The following is a 19115-nucleotide window of genomic DNA, read 5'->3' on the forward strand; positions in this document are numbered from 1 at the left end:
TAGTCAGACATGGTAAGATGTTCAGTACTTTCTAGGAAGATACTCTTAGAGACTAGGGTCCTTTAAATCATCTCCAGTTGGGCATGCGGGGAAGGGGAAAGAAAAAAATTCTGCCTTCATAGTTTGACCATCAAGCTTCAGCCAGCTCTTCCTGAGGTGGTTTCTTGACCATCTGTTCACACTTCACTGGCATTCTGGGCTGCAAGACTGTGGTATGAAACTGACAGCAGCCGTGAACATCTTTTTAAATAAGAGGAAAGTTACTGAGCAAGTCAAGTGCTAAAGATGTATGTGTTCAAAGGTGAGGCAATTTAAACACCAAGCTTGTTCTTAATTATGTGCTACAGTTTGTTCCATGATTAGATGTAAAGGCTAGATGTTGCCTGGAGTAGTAGTGTAAAAAAACCCACCCACCCTCCCTAGCCTGGTCACATTCTCCCACTCCAAAGGTAAAGAAACCTTCACACCAACTAAGATGTTTGCCCAGCATTCGAAGTCCCGCAGGGGTGAGCAATGCCTATTAATCCCAGTGCCCAAAGTGTTGAGCAATTGCAGCCATTAGGCTGAGGTTCAATTTATGCAGCTGAACATGGTTTGGGGCAGTGCTGTTATGCAGGGCACCCTCCACACCAGGCATGGAATGAAGGCCCTCTGAACCTCACTGCATGAGACTCTACTGCCAGAGCTAGAGCAGCAGGGGTCTGAGCAGGTTCGATTGCTGGGTGATTGGGTCTCCAGAGGTGGTTGTCATACCAAGTCAGAATGGCTTACAGGAGTTTTAGCACCAAAGTACCTCTAGTAATCTGGCCCCCAAGATGCAGAAGGCTGTTGGTGTGCTTTTCATTTGGAGATCTCTAGGAGTTAGACATCTTTGGAAAAAAATCCCATGAGGCACCTCTGTTTTAAGGCATCTAATGGAGTCCCTGTAGCAGTGTATGTGCCTCAAGAGCTATTACAATTTAGGTTCCTAATATCCACCCCATTCCTCAGGATTGGAGTGGGACACTAATGAGAAGCCCAGCCTTCAGGCAGAGTTTTGAAAATGGGTAGCTTGTTAGTTTTAATCCAGGTTTAGATGCTTAAGGCCTGGTCTACACACTTTGGTATGACTGTGTTGCTCAGTGGGTGTTGGTTGGGTGTGGAGTTAAGATTGGCATAACTGTCTACATTGGGGGGGCAGGGGTAGCTCTGTAGGAGAGAGTTTCTCCTGCCAATGTAGCTACTGCGTCTCATGGTGGCGGAGTTGAGCTGATGGGAGAGCTTGTTCCTGTCAACTTAGAGCATCTTCACCAGAAGCATTATAATGCCACAGATGCACCAGTGCCAATGCAAGTTTGTAGTGTAGACCTGCCCTTTGTGTCAGTTTTCCAGAAATGCAGTGGCTAACTGCAAATGCTCTGGAGACTCAGCACCTCTGGAAAAAACCCAGCTGCTGTTTAATCATGTACCTTTGAGACTCTTCCTTAAGAGTCAATGACCTGAGACACCACCACAGGAAGCTGACGTTCCCTTAAATCAGGTGGAATTGTCAGGACAAGCAGCCCCCAGCATCTACTACTGCATACCCAGATCTGCCACCAATGACTCATTGCAGTGTCAGATAAGTCATCTAGTCCCTGCCTTCCCTTCCAGGAGGCTGGAAAATGAGTATGTTACACCTTGAACAGGGATACATGTGATCCTTGACCAAAGGAGTTGGCTTTCTGAAAAGAGACCTAGAGTTTTGTCCAAATCCCTTCCCCATCCATTTCCTAAAGAACTTAGTCAGTCCTGCAAAGCACTTCATGATTTAATTTTTAAGTTTCCTCTTATCACAAGACTATCATTGCATGTTACAATTCTCCACTTTGCCTTAATGACCATACAAACTCTTACATCTCCCCAATGTACAGATATTTTCTTCAGATTAGTATGAATACAACAGCTTGCACATAGAGCCAGGAGTGGCCTTTAGCCCCATGGCTATTTATTGGTACAGTTGGGTGGGAAAAAAAAGCAGACAGGCCCCTTAATTCCTGCTGGTACAGCAGGAAGACAAGTGGCAATTAACATTTGCACTTGCCAGCCCCTGAAGAGGAGTTATGGAATAATTACTCAATCTTTAGATGCCCGACCTTGAGTACATCTTGCACCAATCTCATCTCTAGCCCTGAGAATCTGACAGTACAATGACAACTAAGAGGGAAGAGAGTGCTGTTAGTCAGTGACAGATCCATAGCCTCACATTAGCATGGTTTTACCTCTTAACCTTGTGATGAGTCACTAGCATGAGGGTTTAGCACATTTTTACAGGTGATCCCTGTGTTAGGTTATATGTGATGGGACTTTAGTTTGAATAGGTCAAAAGCAATGTTAGATAGGATATGTTAAGCATACAGACAGCCCTTGGAAGAGCTAGGAACAGCTTTGGAAGGAAGATTTCCATAAAGGAACAATCCATTGTCCAGCCACATTTGACACTTCCATTTTGGAACATGATTCAGAAGCATTTCCTGTGAACAATGGACGGACCAGCCTCGTCGTATTCCTGCTTACTGATCCACATCTGCTGGAAGGTGGAGAGAGACGCCAGGATGGAGCCGCCAATCCAGACTGAGAATTTGCGCTCCACTGGGGCAATGATCTTGATCTTCATGGTGCTCGGGGCCAGGGCAGCGATTTCCTTCTGCATGCGGTCGGCGATGCCGCCATACATGGTGCTACCACCGGACAGCACCGTGTTGGCGTAGAGGTCCTTTCGGATGTCGATGTCACACTTCATGACCGAGTTGAAGGTGCTCTCGTGGATGCCGCAGGACTCCATGCCCAGGAAGGAGGGCTGGAAGAGGGCCTCTGGGCACCTGAACCGCTCGTTCCCAATGGTGATCACCTGCCCGTCAGGGAGCTCGTAACTTCTCTCTAAAGAGGCAGTTGTAGCAGCTGTGGCCATCTCTTGCTCAAACTCCAAGGCAACATAGCACAGCTTCTCCTTGATATCACGCACAATCTCCCTCTCAGCTGTGGTAGTGAAGCTGTAACCCCGCTCGGTCAGGATCTTCATGAGGTAGTCAGTCAGGTCACGCCCAGCCAAGTCCAAGCGCAGGATTGCATGAGGCAGCGCGTAGCCTTCATAGATGGGCACGGCATGGGTCACCCCATCACCAGAGTCCATCACGATGCCAGTGGTACGTCCAGAGGCATACAAGGCCAGTACAGCCTGGATGGCCACATACATGGTAGGGGAGTTGAAGGTCTCAAACATGATCTAGGAGAGAGAGGAGGCATTTTTACTGTACTGCAGGGATCAGCTGTCCACGCCTGCAACCTGAATCTGTAGCTAGCCAGGGCTAGACCTAGACACCATGATTAGACTATTCTGGGCTCAAGCATCAAAACCCAGGTCTTCCCCCATGAGCTAGAGGGGCTTCTGCTGTGAACAATATGCAGGTGTAATCTTGTGCTGCTACAAGATCACACCACACAGGCAGCCAGATACTATGCTGATGGGTAACTAGAGCAGGTCAAAGACACCTTTGGCATGAAAGTTTGTCCAGAAGACTCAACTCTGTACGTTAAGTTGTAGCTCACCTCCACCTCCCCTCCCTGTCCTTTTAGAAATTCAGCTAGTAGAGGAAAAAGTGAATTTCTGAAGTCTTGCAAGTTTTTCTAGAGATAAGCTCTTGCAGGGTTCAAACAGACCTGAGATGTTTGACATGTGTCTCATGAAGTTCTGTTTGACTGGTTCCCTGGAAGACCTTAAACCTGCACACTCTGGGTATGTCTACACTACCCACCAGATCAGCAGGTAGCGATTGGTTTATCGGGGATCAATATATCATGTCTCATCTAGTTGCAATATATCGATCCCCAAATGTGCTCCTGTTGACTCTGGAACTCCACCAGGGCGAGTGGCAGTTGCTGAGTTGACAGGGGGAGCCGTGGCCATTGATCCCATGCTGTGAGGATGGGAGGCAAGTCAAAATAAGATACTTCAACTTCAGCTACGGGAATAGCATAGTCGAAGTTGAAGTATCTTACATCGACCCTGCCAGGCCTCAGCATCAAACAAAAATTGAGACAGCCAAGAGACTTAGAAGCAGAAGTGCCAGGGCTGCCATAAAACATCAGGGATGCAAGGGGTAGAGAACCAAGACACTCATTTAAGTCAGGCTGTAAGACATGCACAGCAGATATACACATAGTTGCAATACTGCACCTGGGTCATCTTCTCTCTGTTGGCCTTGGGGTTCAGGGGAGCTTCTGTCAGCAGGACAGGGTGCTCCTCTGGGGCAACACGGAGCTCGTTGTAGAAGGTATGGTGCCACACTTTCTCCATGTCATCCCAGTTGGTGACAATGCCATGTTCAATAGGGTACTTCAGGGTCAGGATGCCTCTCTTGCTCTGGGCCTCGTCACCAACATAACTGTCCTTCTGCCCCATCCCAACCATGACCCCTTGGTGCCTTGGGCGTCCGACGATGGATGGGAACACTGCACGAGGGGCGTCGTCTCCAGCAAAGCCAGCTTTGCACATCCCAGAGCCATTATCAATGATGAGAGCAGCAATTTCTTCTTCGGCCATTTTGGTTTGTCTGAATAAGGAGATTGAGAAAGACCAAGCTTTTAGGTGAAAAGCAAGTCAACTGCTCCTGCTGAGGGAGCATCTCAGGGCATTGGAAGCTAGTAGTTGGTTTAAATATATGCATATCCTACAGAGATGCTTGGATAATGATTGACTATAGGTGTCATTGTCCCTCATGAGGCACTTAAGGGTCCCTATCTAGAAGGGACAGACTAAGGAGAGACTTCAGAAGCTGGAACTGGGAGTTTGGAAAGGATGTCGTACCTGCCAGTGCTTGAGGGCTGCTAAACACCTAAGCTCTTTCCAAGACCTCTTTGGCCAGCTACAGGAGTAGAGTGACAAGCGAGATATGGAGGTGAAGTGCCACTCCTCACCCTCCCTTCTTAAGGAAGGGCCTGTTGAATTAAAAGCCAAGTGAGAGTTAAAGCTATTCTCCCCTACAGTGAGCCTGGGCAGACTGAGTCCATTCAGGACTGAATTATTTCTGGCGGGGGGGGGGGTTATCTTAATTCATGCAGTTCAAAACCCCACATCCTTGAGTGTCCTGGGTTTTTAGCTTTGGAAGCTACTGATGTGGTAGCAGCAAAGAATCCTGTGGCACCTTATAGACTAACAGACGTTTTGCAGCATGAGCTTTCGTGGGTGAATACCCACTTCTTCAGATGCAACAGAAGAAGTGGGTATTCACCCACGAAAGCTCATGCTGCAAAACGTCTGTTAGTCTATAAGGTGCCACAGGATTCTTTGCTGCTTTTACAGAACCAGACTAACACAGCTACCCCTCTGATACTGATGTGGTAGGGACCATGTGTTGGCTTGCCAACATCTGGCCAGTGAGAAAGGAATGTGGCAAGAGCCAGGTTTGGTTTTCTAGAGTTCAGCACAGACAGATTCACATGTGGGGGGGCGGGAGCGGAGTTTCCACTTTGAAGCCCAGATTTCATAAGGAAAGAGCCCCACACTGTGTGTGGAGCTCTTAGAAAGTCAGGCCCATGTGGTGACAAACTACAGAGTCTGCAGCATGAGGTGCCAACGTCCCATTTTGGCCCTAGTGTGACAATCGGCTTTGCCAGCAAGAGGGGAGCAAGTACCGTTCAGCCTACAAATCCTTCATTTTTGTAGGAAGGAGGAGAGGCAGCTACTGTAGAAAGCTAATTGAGCCATACCCAGTCAGACTCCAACAGCATCGGAAAGATTTACTGTCTCAGCTCCACACTGACGATCGGGTCAATAGGCCAAGTACACAAGCCAGAGAAAAATGTATTTAGAAAGCCACCTGCTTGTTTGACTGAAAACGATCACCAGCTTTTTTCATGCTGAAGGCTTTAGTTATATCCTGACCTTAAAAAGGTCTCCCTCCACCCAAGCCCACTCCTTAGTTTGCTGAAATGAACAGATTTCTATTCTAGCCGTTGGTACTTGTCTGAATTATTCTTCCTAACCATCTGTCCCAAAGCAGACTCATGGTAGGTAACCATAATGCTATTGCATCTCAGTTGTTAGGAAGGTTGGGAAATGGAGTGGTCTTGGTGCAAGACCCATGGATTCTTTAGATGGTATCTTGGGCCTTTTAGAGGGCCATTCCATGTAGGGTCTGGATGTGAGAGCAAGTCTCACCTTCTCCACAAATAAGTGTGCGATGAGGTATTGCAGGTCTTTCCTCCAAACCCTAAGCCATTATGGTGGGATCATAGACTTGTCTCCTTAGGTAGGAGGAATTGGAGTCCTGTCAATTCACTGATTTTCCCAGTTTGGGGTGAGGGGGGGGAGAAGAGAAGATGGCCTTCTCCCCAATGCACACCTGAGAACTGTGTAGAGGAGACAAACCATGTGAACACTTATCCAGAAGTCCTCCCTCTAAGGCACTTTGGAAGACAGGCTTGGGAGACTAGCATACTTCCTGGAGGTAGCAGTACTACAAGGCAAGGCATCATCAAATGAGTTACCTAGCTTCCTGCCAATGGACTACATCATGCTGTTGATGCTAGACAATATAAAACTACTCCTACAGGAAGTCCTTGAAGCTGTACACCTTTGCTTTGTTACTTAGTCCACAAGATTTCAGCTAAATTTACTGCCTTATCCAGTTAGTATTACACCAACTGGGTTATTGCACTGCAAACAAGTTTAGATTTGTTCTTCCTGCTCCAGAGATCTTAGCATTACCCAGTTCATGCCTTAAGGAACTGGCCGAATACTGAGCTAGTGATTTAAAGCCAAATTCATTCCTGACCCAGAGACAGTTTAAGTCACAAGACCTATTGAAAGACCAGTCCTTATGCAGCCAGTCATTCTGCTGTGCTGGAATCCCAGCATCTAAGTGTCCCCATTAAACCAGGTGTGGTTGATACCATATTAACAAACCAGAAGGAAAGTGTGGTAATGTTTAGGTTCTTTGTAGCAGAAGTTGCTCAATGATCTGAGATTGTCTCTTGACTCTGCCAAGGCAGCCAGGAAAGCTTTGCTATCCAGTATCTTAGACAGGCAAAGCCTTCAGAAGATCTTGGCATCTCCACCTATTGATTGGTTGTTACAGTCACACAAGCTAAAAGGTTTGGAAGTATGAAGTTTATCAAGCCCCAAAATAAAAAAAGGTACAACATCTTCCATGCACTTGGATGTCAAATGCACAGGCTTTTCTTGGTAACTTACTGAAGAGTATAGTGCCGGAGATGGCTAATGTAAACCAAGCAGGCTGCATTTGAGAAAGTAACAATCTGCAACTCTAGCTAGGGTGACCAGATGTCCTGATTTTATATGGACAGTCCTGATTTTGGTCTCATACAGGCTCCTATTACCCCCCACCCTGTCCCAATTTTTCACATTTGCTATCTGGTCACCCTAACTCTAGCTGTGTTAGTTTTCAGTCTGATACTGTGGTTGTGTAGTTACCTATAGATGCCATGTGCTCTCATTAGGTCTCTAAGTACTTTGTAGGTAAAATGCAGAAATGTTTGTTAGGGCTAGTGTGTTGTGTACTTTTTGGCCAGCATATGCTTCGTCAGCACTTGCTTAAGGGGAGTTATGGTAATACACTAGATACTCCAGCAATAGCGTAGCAGTCAAGGCTATGGCAGAAGCATGCTATGAATGGTGGTGTGACCAGGGTCCTGATGCTTGTACATAGGAGCAGCCTGCATGGAAGAGATTTACTAGGTGGGACTTCTGCTTGTGACTCCAGCACAAAAATCTTCCTGAGAAGGCCTAGCAGGAGGTTTGGTGATCTGCAGAGGTGCTTGCTTAAGGCTGCCCACCAGACATTAGGTTAGGCACTTACCCCGGTGCTGGCTTTAATCTTGGGCAAGATCAGTAACCTGGGATCAACAGATGGGGCAGCTACTGGTCAGGACAGGAGCACAGACAGCAAGGAAGGAGGTGAGGCAGCTTTCACCAATTCCTACTCAGCCTGACCCTAGCTAGAACCAAAGAGCTGCCTGTCCATGGAGCAGTTAATATATCCCTCTCCCACATGGCAGGTGCATATTTTATACCACGGCTCTGCCAAGAGCAGATGGACTGGAATTGGGGAGCATGAATCCTATGTAGGATCTGACAGGCTATTGCCAGCTTCCTAATGAACATCTGGGTTTGTGGTGTGTTGGGAAGGGAAGTGTGAGGGAGGGGGATGTGCAGGAGAGACCAGGCCAACAGCAGGGACCACCAAGAATTTTGCTGGAAGCAAGGAAGGGAGTAATTAAAGCTCTGCCTAACCTCACTGTACCTTGGAGGTATTTTAACATTACTCTCCCTGGCAGCAGGGGGATTGATTGATCACCCCTTGGCATGCTGAAGTCCTGATTAATGTAAAGCTAACCAGTCCCTCCAAACCCCGGGGAATTAATCACTTAAATGTGGAAATTACTCACTAAACCATTCCTATACGCAATAAACCAAGCCATTAAAAATTAATCGCTTGACATCCCTGCCATGTAAACATAGCTAATAAGATTCTGATGGAGGGGAGGAAGGGAAGATGGCCAGGAACAGACAAGGCTACTGAAGAAAGCAGAGTCCAGGCGAAAGCCAACTAGGTGTCCAGGGGCAGATCTTCAGTCCTCACTTGCACATTTTTGCAGACTCTGGGGCCATGCTCTCTCCTTTGGAAGAGGAGATGTCAACAGGGCCTCAAGAAGAGAGCTCTAGACAGTCAGGCATATGCCATAGTCTGCCAACAGATCTCCACTGCTATTGTGATCAATAGCCCCCACAATGTACTTCTCACAATTCATGGGTCCTACCAGGGCCGGTGCAAGGATGTTGTGCCCTAGGCAAAACTTCCACCTTGCGCCCTCCGCCATCCCTGAGGCGCCCCCCCCCCACCCTGAGGCACCCCCCCTGCGGCAGCAGCTCCCCTGACCCGGCCAGCCATGCAGCAGCTGCCCATCCCAGCTCACCCCTGCCCCGCCTCCTCCAAGCGGACTGGCTGCTTTGCTTCTCCTGCCTCCCAGGCTTGCAGTGCAAGTGAAGCAGCCATGGCATGCTTGGGGAGGAGGTGGAGCAGGGAAGGAGGCGGAGCAGGGGTGAGCTGGGGCAGGCAGCCCTCCCCACACACCCCCTGCCCCAGCTCCCTCTGCCTAAATGCTGGAGGCAGATGAAAATCCAGCACCGTGGTCCCCACCAAAGAAAATGCTGCCCCCTAAATCTTAGCGCCCTAGGCGACCGCTTAATAGGTTGCACCAGCCCTGGGTCCTACACATGCCTCATCCAGTGCACTATGTGTCCCAACAACTGGGTTGGTGGAGCCTGGCAGACACTATGCTCTGATGAGCTCACACAGAAGGGTGCCAAGACAAAAGAGCCCCCCCATGGGCAAACACTCTGTATCTGACATGTCAAAGGAGAGCAGCACAACACTTTCAAGGGACTAGTGTAGGGATCTTAAATTCATAACGGCTAGGTGTCAAATGTCGGACTCGAGACCCTGGATTATGGCCCATTACAACAATCTAGCCTGCCTTCTGCCTGTGACCCCAGAGGTGTTAACTGCCCCCTTCACCTTGAACGGCCTCTTGCAACATGCGTTAACTCCTTTGGCATGATCTGTTCCACTTTGTATTAGCTTTGATGCAGTCTCGCTTTCCCAGACTTGATGGGCTCTATGCAAGTTCAAATGCTCATCTCACTGATGGAAGTTGGTCCAATAACAGATCAACTCACCTTGTCTCAGATGAAAAAGGTGACTGAAGTTGTGTTTAATTAGCAAAGTGGGACAGGGAAAGCTAGCCTAGAGATATTTGAACAAGGCTATGAAGATAAGCCCATCTCCTCCTGCAGTGGAGTCGTGGTGACTTTGATTACTTTGGAAGATGGACTGCACAACAAAGATTAAATAAAATATCGATGGTGCCTGTAGATCTCTATTCCAAGGACCAGTATTTGCAGGGAGAAATTGGTGTGCAGATTAGATTGCTTACCCATTCTCTAGCAAGCCCTGGTTTTGTTGGCAGAAAGCCTCGCCTCGTGAAGTAGAGATGTGCAAATTTTGAACAAGCTATTTGGCAAAATGCAGGTTTGGCAACAGCCAAAATAGTTCTGCCAAATTGTTTTAAATCTGAACATTCAAGCTGTTTTGATATTTTTGAAGTGACTGAGGGTTTTTGGTTTAACTTTAAGAAATGCTCAAAATCAAGACAAGAGGTTTTGATTCAAAACAAGGAAGTGATTTTTGGGTAACTGCCAGTGAGCTGAAAAATTTGGTATTCGCACAGCTGTCCTCATGAGACTCATCCTGCCAGAGCAGTCTGGGGAGAACAGCAGATAGGAAGGTACCTTCCTATACAGTTTTCTAGTGTTTTGCACACACTAGACTTCAATATCAAAGTTAAAGATAAACCTAAAAACTCCCCATGCCTGGTTGTGATAGCAACAGAAAACTAACAGCCAATTATCTGAAAGAGTATTCTAGTCATGGCCAGCTTTGCTTTCTGGTCAAGTGTTCTGACAGGTCTGGCTGGAACTTGGAAATTTTATTTCCTGGGAAGTTTCATCAAGAGATTGTGGAGGGGGGGGAAGAAAACATCACATGTTTGTCATACACGTCTTTGCTAGAAGTTCTCACTGGGTCTACATTTTGATCACTGCACTGATCTCCTTGGGAGTGTCCATGAAGCCTTGAGGCTACAATTGCCTCAATGAGCCTTAAGGGGCTGTGCAACTGTTTTCAGGCAAGTTGAGCCCATCCTCAGAAAAAGAGGCATCCAAACCTTTACACCAAGGCCTGGACACAGACTCTTCTAGTTGTGAAGCAGGGTGAGAGCCTCATCTCAAAGCTGAGATGCTAAAAACAGTCCTGGCTACAGGGACATTTGCCAAGTCAAAATTCAGTTAGATACTAGGTCACTACTTCCTGAAAGGATTCTAATGTGGTCAATTTCTGGCATCATGGTCAGCGACCAAGAAGCTTCTATTACCTGGAATTTCTCCCTCAAACCAGGAGACCAAGACTGACCACCCAAGGATGGTTGTGTGCTTTTGGCACAGCAGCTAAGCACCACCTACCTCTACCAAGAAAGTGTGTCAGCTGCTATGGTACATGTGCAGGGACAGGAAGCAAGACCCCAGATGACACTCCAGGCCATGAGAAAGGAGGACAAAGGTTAAATGGAAGGAGGGCAGTGCATCTGTCTATCCCTGTTCACAAAAAAAAGTGTTCCAGCCACACAAGCAATAAGATCAACTCCACTGAACTGGCTTCAGTTCCAATGTGAAGAAAGGGCTTTTTAAAATCCCTTCCCTCCCGTGATGCATCTGACACTAATCAGGGATCCAGCCCTGTGGGAATCAACAATGATTAATGATGTTAAATATAGCAGGAGATTGCCAGGGTAAAATTAGGCACCATGCATAAAACATCACAGCTCCTCGTTAGATAGTCAAATTAGACTCTAATAGTTTGATGTTCATCTATTCACACTGGCCCTGTAATTACAGATGGACTGGCTAACCCATTCCCTGTCTATGTATATAGCTTTGATGCCTGTGCCCAGAGATGAAATCTTCCAGTCTTCAGTCTTAATTGCAACATGGCCCTCAATTTATTAGAGTTATTGCTATTAATGCAGGGTAGAACGTCAGTCAAGTTAATAGTTTTACTCTACAAGCAGATCAGGAGGCCTGAAAGATACATGAGCATAGAGGAGCACAGTGTAAGTGGAGGCTAGTGTCATTAGACTGATTCTGTACTTTGTTTTAGATGCCACCACTGCCTGCTGGAGGACATCACTAGAATCACATGGGTGTTTGCTGTAGCCCTGTTGAGACACTGCTATCTCCTTTGTAGCAAATAGGAGCCTTTTGGAGACTGCTTTGAAGTGGGTGACTTAGTCTGGAATCACTTCCTAACATACAGCCAAGCACTGAGTCACAGGGAGCCCAGCCTACCAGGGAGAGATTGAACTAAGTGTGTTAACACTTAGTGGTCCAGCAACACTTCAGTGAGTGAAAGATGCTGGATCTATGCTGCCTACTGGCCCCACCCCAGCTTTGAATCCAGCCTGGGGGTACCATTTGGCAGTGGTGATGCACCCAAGTCTTGGGTGGTTTGCCAACACACCTTCAACCGAGAGTCCACCCCACCTGCAAAGCCCAAGTGGAGTGTGAATGTGGGGTTCCCTCCACAGAGGAACCAGGATGCATTCTAGCCATGAGCACTGGCTACACCAGTATGTACTAACCGCTTTGAGAATGCGGGTCACTCATTTTGGAACTGAAGCCCACTGTGGCTACAACCTCTGGAAGCTCCATATACACTACCCAAGATGAACTAGCCACTGACCACATGCCAAGGACAGCCATATTCATTCTCTTCCTCCAGAAGAGGAAGGCATAAGGTAGAGTAGTTGCAAGGTTGTGTGGCCTCACTCCAGAGGGAGTCCTGCAAACTTACTACCTCAATAACTGGCTCTGGTGAATAGTTTCATGAATAGCCAGGGTCCAGGTCTGTACTTTAGAGAGAGTGACTAAAGCATTGTTCGAAGGACAGCACCATCCTTAGAGACTGCCAGGTTCCAGTAAAGCACTGGACTGCAGGGTTCCGGGCGATTCAGTTCTGAGCCTTGGTCCTAGATATTTGCCTGTTTGGCTAGGGTAGCCCTATTCCCATGCCATGCATTTTATTAGTTTTTAATAAAAAGCTATCACTGCCTTTGCTTGGGACACAGTTAGCTTTTCTCTGCCTGTCAGTTTGCTACCAATTGACTCAGACACCCATCTCTCATTTTAATAAGCCAGCTCAGGTCAAGTCCTTTGCTTAAATCATGTTTTGACTGCTGACGTTTAAAGCAGATAATCTAACCAGGTTACAAACTTGGAGCCTCACTACAGTTTTTATGCAAAGCCATCTTCCTCCCTGGAAGGACCCCCGCCCCCACCTCCTCAGTCCAATTACCCTTCTAGACACTAATTAGAAGCAAAGGAGCCTGGGGGGGAAGGGAGATGAGATTAAGCAAGAATACAGAGCCACCAAACTGCAGAGAAAGAGGGAAAAAGTCAAAACTATAACCAGTTCCTCAAACACACCATTGAAAAGACAAATCTAAGTATAATTAATCTCATTATCTAGAAAGAGACATGGGAATGGTTTCAGTTCTTGAAAGGGCTGTCAAAATTCCGATACAGAAGGATAATCCTTTGTGAAAGCCAAGCTTGGATAGCCAGCAGAATTCAAGAGACAGTTTATGGAAGATCAGAGGATAACAGTGGAATAGATACAGGAAGCCAGCCCACAGGGACCAATTTAACAAGGGTCTTATTTCACTGCATCTTTCCTAAGGCAGCCCAAAAATAGCCCAGAAAAGCTTACTGCACTGAGCCTGTCACTACATCCCACCAACCTTTACACCCCACCTCTAAGGAAACAGTTCACTCCATTTTAAAAGCTCACCATCTTTAGGCAGTCCAAAGGAGACAGATAGTAACCCTGGCTTTGATGGCCAAGGCAATCATGAGTGGGAGCATGGAGGGGAGAGGGAAGTCAGCACATAACAGCCATATTGCATCAGACTAATGGTCCATCTAGCCCAGTAGCCTGTCTTCAGTGACTGGTGCCAAGTGCTTCAGAGGGAATGAACAGGACAGGGCAAGTGATCCATCCCCTACCAGAAGCTAGGGCTGGATAACAGAGGTTAGGGACACCCAGAGCATATGGTTGACCATTCTGGCATATAGCCGTTGAGGAACCTATCCTCCAGGTAATTCTCTTTTCAACCCCCATTATAGTTTTGGGATTCACAACATCCCTTGGCAAGGAGTTCCACAGGGCGACTGCATTGTGTGAAGAGGTACATGCCTTTGTTGCTTTAGACCTAATGTCTATTAATTTCATTGGCCGACTCCTGGTTTTTAGTATGAGAAGGAGTAAAGAACTTGTCCATAAAAACATGAATTGTGCAGGGAAAGTGAATAGACCTCTATCATATCCCTGTCACACTCTGGGATGCAATCCTGACCACTGGGGCTGTGTCACCCCTCTGACATCTTGGGTGCCTCTCAATGGTTTGTGGTTGTAGCTTCTAACCTGCACTGCTCACAAACAGCCTGCAGGTCACACCTTGAGTGTCTGACCTGCCACAGCCCTGGTCTAGCAACTCTGACTCCAGCAGCAACACCTGTCATACCCTGGCCTCCACCAGCTTGGTTATTACTTGCAGGGTGATCAGACATGATCCATCTGTCCGGGAGAGGGCTGGGCAGTGCAGAAAGTCAGTTGCCTCTGTAACAGGCAATATTCAACAGTTGGCTACTTGAATTGGGGTTACCAGACAGTTGTGTGTTTTAAACACACCACTGGGTTAGTTTATATTAATAAACCAAGTACAAGGATTAGGTTTTAAAGTGAATACAAGGTATTAGAAGTGGTTACAAGTGCTTAGTAGCTAAAGCGCAACAAGGCAGAAATCCTCACCACATGTTTGACAAGAGGGTGGACCAAGTTCACAGGCCAGGATCTCCCCTCCCGCCACCAAAATCAAAAGGCGGCTTCCTGTCTTAGAGCCTGGGGTGTACTTCTACACTCCACTCACCCTTTGAAAGGCATTTGGGGGGTTAGCCCTAGATAAAGTTCATTCCAACTGTAAGAGCAGCATGAAATCCACATCTCTGAAACTCAACTGTAGGTTCCTCTGTTCCTGTCCCCTTTGTTGGCCTTCTTTGGCACTTGGCAGGTGATTGGCAATCACCTGGGGACACCTGGTTTGAGGCATCAGCTTGTCCTTGGTCTTTGAGGAAAGAGTTTACCCCCCCCCCTCCGGTAAACGTGTCAATCTCATCTTGCATTCACCATTCTGAAGACATTTTGTCTATACACATTAAAGATCAATGAGCAGCGTTTTATTGGTTTAAGTGATAACTCACCAGGTATATTTTGCACCAAGATGACACTAATGGCATGTGTTGTGGCCAAACACACCTTGTCACCTTTTATAAACAGACTGGTCCCACCAGTCTTTTTAATCTCTCATAGGGAAGCTGTTCCAAACCACTTGTTGTCCTCCTAACTTTTCCAACTCAAGAGGTGGAGCAACCAGAACTGCACACAGTACTCAAAGTGTGGGCATACCTTGGATTTATATAGTGGTATTTTATAGCCACCCTTTTCCTAATGGTTCCTTGAGTTAGCCCAACCAACAGCCTTTGCCCAAAGGGGATCTTTGGGCTGAGTGTTACTGTTGTACAACTTAAATTGCTGGGTTCCACCATGAAACAAGCAGAATCTAGCCTGGTGTGTAGATAACCTGAGTGGATGGGGAAGTCAAGGGGAATTCTGATTACTTTGGCCACACCCCAGAGGAGCCTTTTCATTCTGCAGGCCACCAGAATGAGAGTGAGAGCAAACTGCCACAGAGAGGAAAGCTTTAATCTTGTCCATAGACTAAGGGGAAGTCTATGCTAAAGAGTTATACTGAGCAATGTAACTGGGTCAGTCTGAAAAAGCCACTCCTGAGACAGAGTTAAGCCAACCTAACCCCTGTCGATAGCACTAGATCAACAGAAGACTTTCCTTGCCAGCCTACCTGTGGCCTCTCAGGGAGGTGGATTAACAATACCGATGAGAGAACCCCTTGCAACACTGTAGTGAGTGTCTATGGTGGAGCAGCTATAGCTATGATGCTATAGTGCTGAAAGTGTAGACAAGGCTTTAGAACGACTGCTGCAAGACTTTGGATTTGCAGGTCAAACACTCAAGCAGGACATAAGCCTGGCTGGGACCAGACACAGAAGCTCAGCATTCCTGCCACAAACTTCTACGTCCTTCGTTTTACAGGCCTCCCACCCCCTAGTTCAGAGGGCGAACTTCTCTGGAATCCTGCAGTTCAGACTGTTCCTATGTCCGTTATGGGGTCACTTGCATCCATTTTGCACAGGTAAGATGCTACCAAGTGCTAGTGCAAGGTGGATGTGGAACAAGTGACCACACAAGTTTCAGGGCAGAATGGACTCAGTGTTGTTCTACAGAAGACCAGAATTTCATTTGCAGCAACTTCAAATTAGACCGTGGTCTTGACTCCTGGCCATGCTAGAGGCCATTACCCGCATCCTATAGCGCCAAGCATCAGTCTGAGCCGACACTGGCTAGCAACAGCACACCAGCAGAGCTGTTTTGGAAGAGTCCCTTCCCTAGGGAGGCAATTGGATGGTCAAAGCGCTTTTCTCCTTATGAGAACACACTGAAAATTGCAGATGTCTATTTTGTGCCATTTCAACTGAAATTGTCAATTGTTTCAAGAAGGGCAGATTATAGGCTGTCAAGCAACCTGAAACTGAGCCAGCCAGGAAGCTTCATGATGTTAAGCCCCTGAAAACTAGTCAGCAGATTAAAAAAGACAAATAGCCTGCATTTCTCCTCACACCCCCCTTGGCTATAGCTCGACAATAGCTGTAGAGAACATGAAGTCTTTAAATCAGGATTTGGGGACTTCAACAGCTGAGTCAAGGGAGAGAATTATTTCAGGAGTGGGTGGGTCAGCTTGTGGCCTGCATCTTGCAGGAGGTCAGACTAGATCATAATGGTCCCTTCTGATCTTAAGTTCTATGATTCTATGATAGAAAGAAAGGGTGTATTCTTCAAATACCGCTACTCCTGGTTAACACTGATTCACCTGCCACCTCAATACAGGCCACTTATCCCCATCCAGCTTTAGAGTTGCCTAGAGGGGTAGGCTGGGCTGCTGGTTGTTCTGGAAAGGGCAGATGTCCATTTGGGCAACAGAGGGTGCAGAACAGGGACCCAAAAGAGGCAGGAGTGTGGTGTCTCTTTAGCCCTAGAGGTAGCAGCCCAAGAGCTGGTTGCTAAGGGGAGGCTTGGTGAACAGCCACAGAAAGCCTGTGGAGCTGGGGTCAGGGGCAAGAGACTGGCCTAGAGCAGGGATTCTCAGCCGGGGGTATGTGTACCCTGGGGATATGCTGAGGTCCTCTGTGGGTACATCACCTTATCTGGATATTTGCCCAGTTTTACAACAGGCTACATAAAAAGCACGAGCAGAAAGTAAAAGTGTCATACAGACAATGACTTGTTTAAATAGCACCACACTGAAATGTGAATACATTCTATTCCAATTGATTTATTCTGTAATTATATGGTAAAGTCAGCAATTTCTCAGTAATCATGTGCTGTCATGCTTGGCTCTTTAGGTCTGATTTTGTAAACAGTTCAAGTGAGGTGAAACTTGGGGTATGCAAGACAAAAATCAGACTCCTGAACAGGGGCCAGTCATCTGGAAAAGTTGAGAGCCACTGGCCAAGAGCGGCAATGCCCCAGCTGAGAAGCTGTGCAGTGCTGCAAGCCTGGGAGAGAACTGTTAGTGTGGGACAGTATTTGTGGGATTAGCATAAGTCACTAAACAATCTGTTCAAACCTTGTATTTAGCAGTGATGCTAAATAGCTCTTAGCTTCCCAGACCTGAAGAACTCCAAGCTCAAGAGTTGGAGAAGTTGGTCCAATTTAAAAAAAAAAAAGATTACTTCATCCACCATGTTTAATATCTTGGGGCCAATACTGCTCAACATGGTACACCTCCTGGGAAGATTAAAAAGTTGATATCAGCTGCTAGATATCCCCTCAGCCAGCTCTTTTAGGACTCTTGTTGCAATGATGCACTTATTTCACATTTCCAAGCTTCTCTGCACCTGACAGCCACAAACTTGTTTAAAGGGAAAGCAGAGATTGAAAGCAAGAGTCAGGAAAGTCATGAGACTTTAACCACCACCAAGTTGCTTTTGTTCTGACCATGTAAGCCTAAGACTGACCTGCCTCTTCTTCCCTGGAGGTGTATGGGTTTGGAGCCAGACTAGAGGGATTGGCCTTGCACTTCCCAACTTCACTTATAGAAGGCAGTCTGGAAGTTCTCTACTTCGTTGAGAGCCTCCAATGCTGGTTAGGATATTTACACTCACTCTGTCTTCCCTGCGGCTCTAGTAGAGGAGCCTTTCAAGAGTTTACTGGTGACCCACTTGGACGAGTTGAGTCTAGTTCCACCAGCTCATCACTAAAGATTTGCATCTTGGACACTAAATGGCTGCATCCCCCTCCACTCACAAATGCCTTGTCTATTGGGGAGCAAGCCTGCCCCACCTGCCAAGCATTCTAGTCTGAGTCCTGAGGCGCTAGGTAGAGCCAATGGTTAACAGGAACCGTCTCACGTATGCAGTGAGATTCACTACACCCTTTTGGCACGATGGCGGTTCCTGCTTAGACCATAGGCAGAGAATCATGATTCAAGAGGATAGAGGCCAACTAGCTTGGACAAGTGAGAATTTGCTTTATCAGCGGGGGCAAAAGCAGCATTTCAGAGTCAGCCCCAAAGCTGCTCTTTTCCAAGCCAGTTGGGAGACAGCCACGTCTAACAAGCTCTTACAGAAATGAGAGCATGGCTGAGATTGCACCAGTGCCCTGCCACCGAGACAGCAGCATTATGCAGTGCTGGGCTTGATCTGCAAGGAGGCAGCTTTAATTCTGGGCAAATAATGGGAAGTGTTTTAAGCAATTCTGCAGTTCACTTACATGAACGAGGAGAGATGCCCATACCACTTCATGCTCAGATTAGCACACCACCCTCCATGCTGGGAGGGAAGGAGAATGAACACCCAGGAGTCTAGCAGCTTGTTGGAAGACCGCATCAATCTGTGTTAAGAGGCAGCTGTCACAAGAGGCAGCTGCTCAGGAATGCAGCTGGAAGCACTGCCCTCCCCAGAGTGCCCTCAAATGCATTGTGTACTTACTCCAGCTGAATCTAGATTCAGCCAATGTTTGCTGTAAGCCAGCACATTTGATGAGACACTTCCTCCAACATCTCTAGTTTGATTTAGAGTGTGCCACCAGGCCAGAGCAAGATGCCATTGAGAAGATTCTTCCTTTGATGGAATAGACTGAACTATCCTCCAAAATCCCAGCAAGGAGGCATTGATATCATGGTGCCGATTTTAAGATCGCTCTGTGGCTCAGGATAATAAAGACCAAAAAAACCCACACCCCTGACATCCACTGAGAATCTCAGCATTCTGCTGAGGACCTGGAGAGAATTGGGGAGGAACTCATCCAAGGGGTTCTGATGTCAAGCCA

The 19115-nt window shown here is 47.1% G+C and overlaps 1 protein-coding gene across 4 annotated transcripts in view; it reads right to left on the bottom strand.

Annotated features, from left to right (window-relative positions):
* Positions 1 to 687: 687 nt before the first annotated feature.
* The window catches only part of ACTL8 (actin like 8), a 104372-nt gene continuing 85944 nt past the window's right edge, over positions 688 to 19115 (bottom strand). The window contains exons 1-3 of one of the 4 annotated variants that reach the window (XM_044996122.1): positions 18558 to 18604; positions 4196 to 4571; positions 693 to 3244 (exon numbers count right to left, since the gene is read on the bottom strand). In XM_044996122.1, coding sequence (XP_044852057.1) covers positions 2480 to 3244; positions 4196 to 4571; positions 18558 to 18589 — 1173 coding nt within the window. In that variant the 5' untranslated portion in view covers positions 18590 to 18604 and the 3' untranslated portion in view covers positions 693 to 2479. Of the gene's footprint in view, positions 3245 to 4195; positions 4572 to 6362; positions 6407 to 18557; positions 18605 to 19115 lie in introns of those variants that run through there. The other 3 variants (XM_044996123.1, XM_044996121.1, XM_044996124.1) reach the window with 3 other exon arrangements.

This window comes from Mauremys mutica, chromosome 21 (assembly GCF_020497125.1).
Source record: "Mauremys mutica isolate MM-2020 ecotype Southern chromosome 21, ASM2049712v1, whole genome shotgun sequence".
NCBI lineage: Eukaryota > Metazoa > Chordata > Testudines > Geoemydidae > Mauremys > Mauremys mutica.